The sequence below is a fragment of the Anas platyrhynchos genome, chromosome 19 (genome assembly GCF_047663525.1).
Source record: "Anas platyrhynchos isolate ZD024472 breed Pekin duck chromosome 19, IASCAAS_PekinDuck_T2T, whole genome shotgun sequence".
Lineage (NCBI taxonomy): Eukaryota > Metazoa > Chordata > Aves > Anseriformes > Anatidae > Anas > Anas platyrhynchos.
This window is the reverse complement of record NC_092605.1, coordinates 1,609,776-1,619,454: the sequence shown is the minus strand read 5'-3', so window position 1 is coordinate 1,619,454 and position 9,679 is coordinate 1,609,776. Positions and strand designations below refer to the sequence as shown.

The window sequence follows — 9,679 nt, the reverse complement described above, 5'->3', positions numbered from 1 at the left end:
GCTTGATTTCTGGTTGAGAAGCAGGAGCTTTGACAAGCCGAGAACCATTAAAGAAGAAAAGAAAAGCAGCAAAACGCAGGGAGGAGAAGACAAAGCAGGGATTTACTGCGCTGAAATAAATCAGTGCAAACTCAGAATTTCCCATTTATTGAAACCAATCACAGTAAAAAGGTCAAATCCATTGGCAAACAGTAGTTTCGTATCATCCAGAGTGACATACGAACGAAGTACAAATGAAACCCAACCGAAACGACGAACTGAACAGAAATGCATGGCTCTGACCGGGTTTACTCCAGCCTCTTCCCCCGGCTGCCCTGGTGCAGCCTCTCCAGCAGGACCCGCGCTGGCTGGCACCACCCTGTGCCCACAGATACGGCCGCAGAGGGGCTGAGATGCGAGCAGCAGCCAAGAGATCCAGTTATGCTGCTGAAAAATCTCATTAACCCCTTTTTCCTGAAAATTTCCTGAAAAATGAAGCAGCCTTGGTGGAGGGCGAGGCGTGCCTTGCACCCACTCCTGCATTTCGCTCTCTACTTGAGCACGAAGCAGGTTCAGCCATGGCACGGCACGGGGAGGGGACAGGAGATGCTCCAAAGGAAGACGGCAAAGAGGCAGCCACATTAATGAGTGTTTAATTAGGGGAATTAGCTCCCACTGATGAGCTATCGCATCCCGATGCTGCTCGGGAGGATGAGAGTTTCTGGCACCCTGGGGTCCTCGGGGAGGTTAACTCAGCACCGGGCTGGGCAGAGGGGGCTGAGGAGCCCCCAGGGCCACCTCTGGGGGCTGCAGGAGATTGTCGGGGAGCTGTCAAGGATTTGAAAGAGCAGCCAGAAAAAAAGCAAATTCAGTAATGCCCCACGGCCGTGGGCCCACGTGGAAATGCGTCCTGCTGCACGACAGGCACAGAGCACACCGCGGGGAACCACACCTTGCCTTGTCACCGAGTGCCTGCTAGAAAACACAAAGATTCTCCTCTCCTTATTTTTTTTTTCCCCAGAAAACCCTCTGGGTATCGGACAAGCCACCATGCACTGGAACAAAGCCCTGCTTATGAAATAAGTTCAGGAAAAATCAGTATTTTCCTCTCACAGAGATACCAAGAAAATTCATTTTTATTTGCTTGGACTACTTGTATCCGTCAGAACAACGAAAGCCCTAAACCATTGCCCAGGCCCAGCGGGATGTGTCAGACCTGCTGCCCCACAGGGTGCTGCACGTGTTGTCCTAACCCTAATTCTTCCCCCTGCCTTCCAGAACCAGGGGTGGAAATTGAGGAGTTTACCTCATTAAATGCCTTGGGACGCAACCCTAGAGCATGCGACGGTGAATTCCTGCCCTTCTGCAGACCAAGGATGATCAAAACCCACCTGATTCAGAGAAAACACCCCAGAGCTGAAGGAAAAGTCAAGCAGGACCTGTGCCCTGGCCGATGTGTCTCAGCCCTCTAGGGGGAAACAGAAAATCTGGTGGCGAAAGGAAAGCAGGACCCGCACCGAACCCCCCGCGTTTGTGCTTTGAAAACCATCGACGTGACGTTGGGGGGAGCAGACAGACCAAATCAGAGGGAATTAACACCAAACCAGATCCAAAAAAAAATAGTCATGTAGAAAAAAATAAAAAATAAAATAAAAATCGAAGAGGCTAAGGCGTGCCCGGTCCCCAATGTGCCACCACGGCCGCTGGTGAGAAGCCTTCCCGCGGGGAGCAGCGAGCTGCCCTACCCCAGGCCAACATCCAGGGACATCATCACCACGAAGCCGAGCACGGAGGTCCAGGAAGCCAGCTTCCCGTTGCCACTGCAGGGAAAAAAACGAAGGGGTGAGCTCCTGGGGTGCTTGTAGGGTGGGTAAAGCACAGCTCGGAGCCTCGTCGGGGAAGGGAAGGGGTCTCCCGGAGCCCTCGGTACCTCCCCGTGCCAACTGGAGGCTCACCTGGTCTGCGCCTCGGGGATGATATCGTCCATCACCACGTAGACCATTGCTCCGGCCGCGAAGCCCAGGGCGTAGGGGAGGAGAGGCTCTGCCACCACCACGGCGAAGGCACCGAAGACGCCAGCCAAGGGCTCCACCATGCCGCTCAGCTGCCCGTACCTGCAAGGCAACGAGCCTGAAAGGGGCCGCGCACCCCGGGAAGCCCCCCACGGGGGGCACGGAGGGGCTGCGGTGTGGGGAACGGGGTCCTCCCCGGTGCCACCGTGTCCAGGAGGAGGTCAGACCCTGTACTGCACACACCAAGCCCCCTGGGTCACTCTCGACAGGGGATGAGAGCGATTTGAGCAAACCCCACTGATTTTTCCAGGCTGGGAATTAAGGCACCATCCGGATCCTTCCCCCCAAAACATCTCTGCGGGGTTTGGGGATCCAGGTCGCAGGCAGGGCAACCAGCACAGCTCAGTCCCCAAAAGGACACCTGGCCACAGTCTCGCCGCTCTCCCCCTGCCTCGTTTTCTTTCCTTCTGGGGCTGTTTTAAGGAACGAAGCTCCCCAGCCCAGGGGAGATCCCTTCCAGCAGCAGCCCTGGTGCAAGTCCCAGCCCTGGCTGCGCTGGCCGAAATGGGGGTGGGTGGGAGGGAAAGAAAACAAAGCCCCCCCCCTGCCCTCCCATCCATCACCCGGCCGAGCACACGTGCACGGGCAGGAACGCGGCCCTGCGCCTGCAGAGTTCATGCCCTCGGCTTTTTCACCTCGGGGGAGAAGGAGAAAAACAAAGTGGGTTTGAAACGCAGCCCAGAGCGAAGTGAGAGAAAAACCAAAACCAAAACAAAACCCAAAAAAAAAAAAAAAAAAAATAAAGACTTTTTGGGGCAGGATCTGGGAGCTGAGCGCAGGCACCGCTCAGCTGGCTGAGCTGGGCTGGAGCAAAACCACGGGGACCAGGGCGAGCTGGGGGCTCGGGGCTGAGCTGGGGGGCACCGGGCAGCACCCCCTGCTCTCCTCCCAGGCTGCTGGCAGGTCTGCAGCACAACATCAGACCCAGAAACCCCTCCACGTTGAGCACAAAGACCATGGGAGGAGGCTCTTGGCTAACACAAACCCATCCCGAGGGTACCCCCAGGCACCCGATGAGGGGGAGCTGCTCGCAGGGTGCTGGCGCCGTGGGCTGGGGGCAGCTCTGCCTACCAGAACGCCTTCCAGGTGGAAAATCCCGCGCCACGTAAAGGCAGGCTGACGGCGAGGCCTTCGGGGAAGTTCTGGATGCCGATCCCGATCGCCAGGTTCCTGCCAAACAAAAGAGCGCGCGTGGGTACCCGCAGCCACCTGGGGTGGAAAGGACGGGCTGGGAATTGGGAAGAGAAAGGGGTTGTGAAAGATGTGCCTCTAATGCAAGCACAGCTCGCCCTGGTGAATATTTAAGGTGAGCACAGCAATGCACGGGGCCGATTCTGGGTGCAGAGCAGAAATAAGGCGAGCTCTCCAAAGGATGCTGGAGGGGTTGGGGGCAGCAGGGAGGCACCCCAACGGCAGCCAGACCCCAACACGGTTGGGAAAGGGAGAGGGGAGAGGTCTGTCCGTCCGTAACGTAACCCAGGCTGCTGTGAGGACCAGTCCTAAGGCACAAAAGATAAAAAGCCCCGATAAAGGGGCTTACACAGGGAGGCACGGCAAACTTGAACGGCCCCAGGGGCAGAAAACACGGGTTTTGTAGGATTTGAACCCCAAGGGCAGCCAGGAGAGGTTTGGATGCTGGGTGTGGATTTGTCCCTGGGGACACCAAACTCGACCACCCCGGGGGGCTCGGGCTGGGAGCCTCAAGGAGCCCCAAGCCCCTACCCAGCCCCAGCGGGGTCGGCGATTCCTCATCCAGCAGCTGAGACCTGCCTTTGCTGCCCCAAACACTTGTTTCCCATTAGTAAAATAAGACTGGTGAGAAAAAAGCTCTCCGGGTTGTTTAAACTTCTACCACGGTTTACAGAAGGGGGGGGGGTGGAGAGGCTGTGGGTTTCCCTAAGCAGGACAGGCTGCTACAATCAAAAACATTATTCAAGGCAAAGAGAGAGGGAACGGAGGGGGAAAAACATCCCTTTTAGAAAACACTGGGGCCGCTGTCTGTGTGCTGGTGTGCTTTTTTTTTTTCCTCCTCCTTCCCTCGCCTTCACACAAAGCAGCTATTACCAGCCCCAACCACAACAAATTAATGGGGTGGGAGAGGGAAGTGTGAATGGAGGGGTCTGTACGGGAAGCAGCCCCGAGCTCCCCCCTCGCTGACCCCTTTGCTGTGGGGCTGCCCGGGCAGAGAGGCAGCCCCCAGGGGCACGAGGGGGGGAATTTAACCCAGGGAGAGACCCAGCAGGAGAAACGCAGCCGGGTGGGCTCGCCCCTGCCCTCCTCCTCCCCTCTCTGCCACGCACACCCCTTGGCGAACCCATTGGGGCTCCCTGAAAGCAGGAGCCAGCCCCAGCCCACGGCAGCACCGATGCCCAGGGGGGCTGGGGCGTGCTGGGGGAGTGGGCTCGGGGGGCACGGGCCTGTCTGGGGTGGGTAGAAATGCTGGCAGGGAGGAAGGCTCGGGGAGAGAGGTGCTGCACCCACGGGGAGCAATGGTCACGCACCGCGGGTGCTCCGACCCCAAAAGGGACACGCCAGGGCCAGGCCACCCCCTTCCACCACCCTTCAGTGGGAAGCAGCCACGTGTCCCCTGCTCCAGGCCAGGTTTTAACCTGTTTTCCCAAAGAACATGGGTTTTCCCTAGGAATATGGGTGCAAAAACCCAAGGAACAGGGGTGCAGGCATCGTGCCACGAGGGTGCCAGCCGTTGGGCGCAGACACGGCTCAAGCGTGCGGCACCGCAGGAGGCAAAGGCCACCGGAGCCCCAGCACCTTGCCCTGGGACATCCACAGGGTAGAAAGGACTTTCTGGGCTCAGCTTCAGGGTGACACTGTCCCCATGATGGCACCGAGCCCCTCTGAATTGCTCCTGCTCCCCCAACCCACGCTCCCCACGTGTCGCAGCCCCGCGTTCCTCCAGCGCTTCCCAGCACCGCAGCTCTGCCTGGAGCGCTTCGTGGATTTTCGGGCTCCCTGAGCCTTTTCCCAGAGACGCTAATCCCATCAGGATGAGAAGGGCTCCGTGACAACACGGGGGCCAGGAACACACAACCCTTCCTATTTGCTCTGCCTCGGTTCGCTGCACCAAGGGCACCTCCGCTCACCGCTCCGGGGCCACCTCTGTTTGCCCAGCGCGGCGGCTCGGAGATGTCCGGGTGCTCGGGCGAAGAAACCGAGCTCTGATGCCTCAAGCTGCGAACAAAACCCATCCCAGGAGACATTCCTCTGGCCCTCGGCCGCCGATCCGCACACACCTCACACCTCGGCAGCTCCCGGCTACGCGCTGGGGGAAGAAAGCGAGGGAGTCGCATAAAGCTGCATTGTGCGCGGGGAAAACAAAGGCGTCCTTATGACGGAAATAGGTGGGGATTCTTGGAAGGCTTCCCCCTGCTGCAAAGAAACACATTGTAAAACAGATGCACAAAGGCAGCCTGCAGCAGGAGGAGGGCCGGGGGCCGTGCCTCCGGGTGCCCACGGGCAGCGGGACGCAGAGGAGGTGGCAAGGAGACGAGGTGCTTTAGCCCAGGGGACAGGCACGAAATGTTTAGGGACACTGGGGTGGCTGAAGTGGGGCAGGGGGGAATAACTGGTACTGGGGTGCGTGAAGCTGACCCTATTTTGTCTGATGGGTTGCCCATGGCCAGCTAAAAGACATTTTGCAGACAGGAGGATAACCTTCAACGTACAAAGCGCATTGATCTGAAAATAGAGGAAACCACACCAGACGCTGGGGATGCGCGTGCTCCTCCAGCAGCTCCACCACCAGCCCCCTGGCCAACGCAGGGAAGTCGCTTGGGTGTCTCTGCCACTTCGGGCACCAGAGCCTCAGGTGTCCTTCGAAATACCAAGGAGCAAGGAGCCAAAACGTGTTGGGAACGCTCCCTTTCCCAGCGCTCTGCCCCGGGTTCCCCAGCTGTGAAACGGGGCGAGCCCAGCGACGTGCCCCCTACCCCCTCCACCTGGGAGCAGGAGTGCTGGTCCCACGCACACCTCACACCTCTGCAGATGCCGGCAGAGCCCAGCGGGGTAATTTTAAGGAAGAAAAGGTGAAATCTCGGGCACCCGGCCGAGCGCCACCGAGGACCAGCTCCTCGTGGCAGGAGGGGAGCACCCGCGCCCCCCGGGGCCGTACCCCCGCTGGCTGCCAAGCGCCGCGGCACCACGCTGGGAGGCTCCAAGTTCACTTTCAAAAAAAAAAAAAAAAAAAAAAGTTGGCATCTCCGCATATTTGCAAGGTCAAGGCACAGAAAGCCTTCTATAAGCCTAAACCCTTGTTTTCAAGGGCCTATTCTTTTACAAACTGATTATGAAAGCAGGCTACATATTCTTAACAAGCCCCTTTTCACTCCGGCTTTCAATTCCCTCCAGTGTATAATGTGCATGTGTATTCTTGCATGGCAGGCCCTTACATACTGTTTTGATTGTTATCGTCTTGCCATGAAAGGGCCGATTGTTTTGGGTTCCCGAGATTACATCACGGCTTCCCACTCGGGCTGCCCGTCGAGGTGTTTGATCAGGGCTCGCAGGTGGGAAGGAGCCTGCGGTGAGCGCGGGGCCCTGAGCGTTTCCCCATACCTGCCCTACCTGTTCAACGCAGCTGCCTCGGCACGCAAGCTCTGCCTGGGCTTTCCTGGCGCCTCTCACGCGAGGCAGGGATGCGGCGCTGAACCCATCCGACATCGGGAACCCGGGAGCCCTGAGCTGTCCTCCTGGGCAGCACGGAGACGGTCAAGCTGGAAGCCGCTGCGTAATTTGCCGGTTGCGCAGAGATACGGGAAGGTTGGGAGTTATACGGGGGTGAAAGGTGGAAAAAATCAGTGCCCTGGTTTTAATTTGGAAGTCATCGGCAGAGCTCTCAGCCGACCCGTGCAAGGAGCCTCCCAAATGGCACCGAGGACGCAAAGCTGAAAGGAAGCGAAGGGAAGGGAGAAGTGGCAGGGAATAATTTGGGGCACAAAGCAGTGGAAGAGGCGCAGAGCTCAGGAGGCAGGAAAGGGCAGGACAGGCGCACGGACGAATATCTCAAACTAAAACCACAGAAGCACAAGAAAACAGGCCTGATTTTGATGGGTTACAGAGGTTTTTGTGCAAACCATCCTGCCAAGCTCTTCGTGGGGCTCTGCTCCAACACCCACGGGGCTCCCGGGGCTGCTCGCAGCCACCTCTACACGAACACCTGCGAGATGATTTCCCTCCTCAGAGAGCCAAGAAAAGGTCTTCACCACCCCGTGCGTGCACCCAGGGCAGCGACGGGCACAGCCCCGGCCCTACTGGGTTTGTGACCCCCCCATGCCACCTCTCGCCCCTCCACTGCCTCTTTTCCAAGCCCCCAGCCGGGGCTGTGCCGCACGGGCTGCGTCCCATCTGCTCGCCTGGCCCCCGGCCAGCCTTCAATACCCAAGGCTTCAATACCCGGCAAACATTTACAATTTTAGGAAATTTTTACCCTTAATTCATCCCCAAGGCACGCACGCAAAGTTCAAAGCCGTAAAACCCGCTCGCTCTCCTCCGAGCGCGCCAAGCGGGACGTGAACTTGAGCTGGAGAGCACGAAATTCCTCGGCTTCCACGGGGCAAATCCCGGTGTCAGGCAGAAAGGGGGAGGCAGGCGAAGGAGCAGGGCTGCAGGGAGGGGACACAGATGCCACCACCATCCCCTCGTGCAAAACGCCAGCTCACAGCAGGCTCGGGGACCCCCCGTGCCCCCCACGTGGCCGTATCCTGCAGACCTGGGATGTTCGAGGCTGCAGCAAAGAGCTCAGAGCCAGCCCAAAGCTTTTTCGGGTTGGTTATGGTCAGCTCGCATCCACAGCCCGATTGCACCGGGGGGGTCCCGTTGTCTCGGGGCCGTTTATTCCCCTGGGGGTTGAGAATCTGTGCTCTTATCTGCCCGCTTATTTACGGCCCTGTTTGATTTATGAGTCAGCCTCACGCACGGGGTAAAAGTTCACGTCTCCCCCTACCCGCGGCGCACAAAGCCACGTCCCACGGCTCCGTGCCTTCCTGCTCTCCTCTCTTTTGCTGGGTTTTGACCCCAGCAGGAGGTCAAAACACAGCTCAGGGAGGCTCGACCTGCACCCAGCTCCCCTCAGAGCCCCTGTAAACCCCACCTGCTCGCTCAGGATCCTGCCCACAGCACCAAACCTGACCTGGCTTTGGCCGCGTGCTGGGGGGCGCAGCGTTGGCTCCTTTCACCCTGAGGTGCTCTCGTGTGCACGGAATGATGTTACACCTTCACGCAGGGAAATGCCTGAAATCACCCGAGCTCGGCTCCCTGCTCCGCCGTGCTTTGGGAAAAGCAAAATTTGGAGCGTTTTACGGTTGCCCTTTCACATGCTGGGTGCTCCGAGCAAAGAAATAAATGCGTAAGATCACCAAATGCTCGCTTCAAAGTGAGCAATCTGTTCTCAAATATGTTCTTTTCCAAAATCTCCCTTTGAGATTGAAGGAAAAGTGTAAAAAAAAGGAAATTCAGCCCCAGGAATGGCAGAAGGAGGTTTGGGGCAGGGGGGTTGTGCAGGACAGTGCAGCATCAGCCGCCTTGGGGCACCGCAGCTGCCCTGGCTCCCTAAATCCGCGCACCTTGCCATCAGCACCCTGTGGCACCCAGCTCATCGTGTGGCACCCAGCTCACCCCACTGGGTGTTTTAGCCAAACCTCACCAGTTACCAGATGGTGTCCAGCCAGATGTGTCCATGCATCAGTTTGGGAAGGGCTGCGGAGCACCAGAGGATGCAGCACCCATGGGATCACCGTCCCGCAGCCTTGCCCAGGGCAGGGGGTGCTCTGGGGGTGGGTGGTGAGGTCAGCCTGGCACAAAGCACAGCAGGGACAGGGCTTTGGGCATCCTGGCTCACCCCGAGCTCGTCCCCACCTGGGTTAGGGCTCTGCAGGGTCCTGGCCATGCCCCATCTGCACCCCGTTAGCAGCCTCACGGAGCCGTTTGGCCCCCAAATTGAAAAACCATCACCCTGGGGCAGAAATCCTCATTGCTCTTCCCGTCCCCGTGTCCCCGCTGCCACCCCACAGCCAGCACCCAGCACCCACATGCACCCATCCAGCTCCACAGCACCCTAAGGACGGGAATTGTGCTTGAATCTGACCCCCAGCTGACTGCGACGTGAGCCAGGGCCCCTTCCTCCACCTCAAAATATTTGGTTTGGGACTATTTTTAAATCCCCTAAGAAGACCCCAACACAAGACCTCGTTAACTCTGTTTCAATAGCTCAGAGCTGCAGAAATGCCCACCCAAATTTGATTTTTTTTTAAATATTCGTATAAGCACGCCCATAAATAAAGCGAATTTAATGATGTGGCTGCACTGATCGCGGGTAGGGCTAGAGCTGCAGGGAGATACAGACCCTTATAAAGGCTCTTAAAATATTTTTAAAAATTGAACACGCAGAAGCCGGGTGGTCCGAAAGCAGGGCTGGGATTAGGGCCCACCTATAAAAATTCCCAATAACACCTGCCAGTTAACGTTTACAGCTTCATACAAACCCGCCAACCCTCTCCCTTTTATACAATTCCCTAAACCATCAGCACATCAAAAACGTTACATGGTGTAGAAATCTCAGCACAGAGCAATAGCTGGTGAAGCATTTGGGGAATTATTAGGTGGCAGAAGCATTG

The 9,679-nt window shown here is 57.8% G+C and overlaps 1 protein-coding gene across 3 annotated transcripts in view; it reads right to left on the bottom strand.

The window, feature by feature from the left end:
* Positions 1–131: 131 nt before the first annotated feature.
* The window catches only part of SLC39A11 (solute carrier family 39 member 11), a 75,450-nt gene continuing 65,902 nt past the window's right edge, over positions 132–9,679 (bottom strand). For all 3 annotated transcript variants that reach the window (XM_072025879.1, XM_038165250.2, XM_072025878.1), the window contains 3 exons: positions 3,123–3,221; positions 1,935–2,093; positions 132–1,799 (listed from right to left, as the gene is read on the bottom strand). In XM_072025879.1, coding sequence (XP_071881980.1) covers positions 1,721–1,799; positions 1,935–2,093; positions 3,123–3,221 — 337 coding nt within the window. In that variant the 3' untranslated portion in view covers positions 132–1,720. The remainder of the gene's footprint in view (positions 1,800–1,934; positions 2,094–3,122; positions 3,222–9,679) is intronic.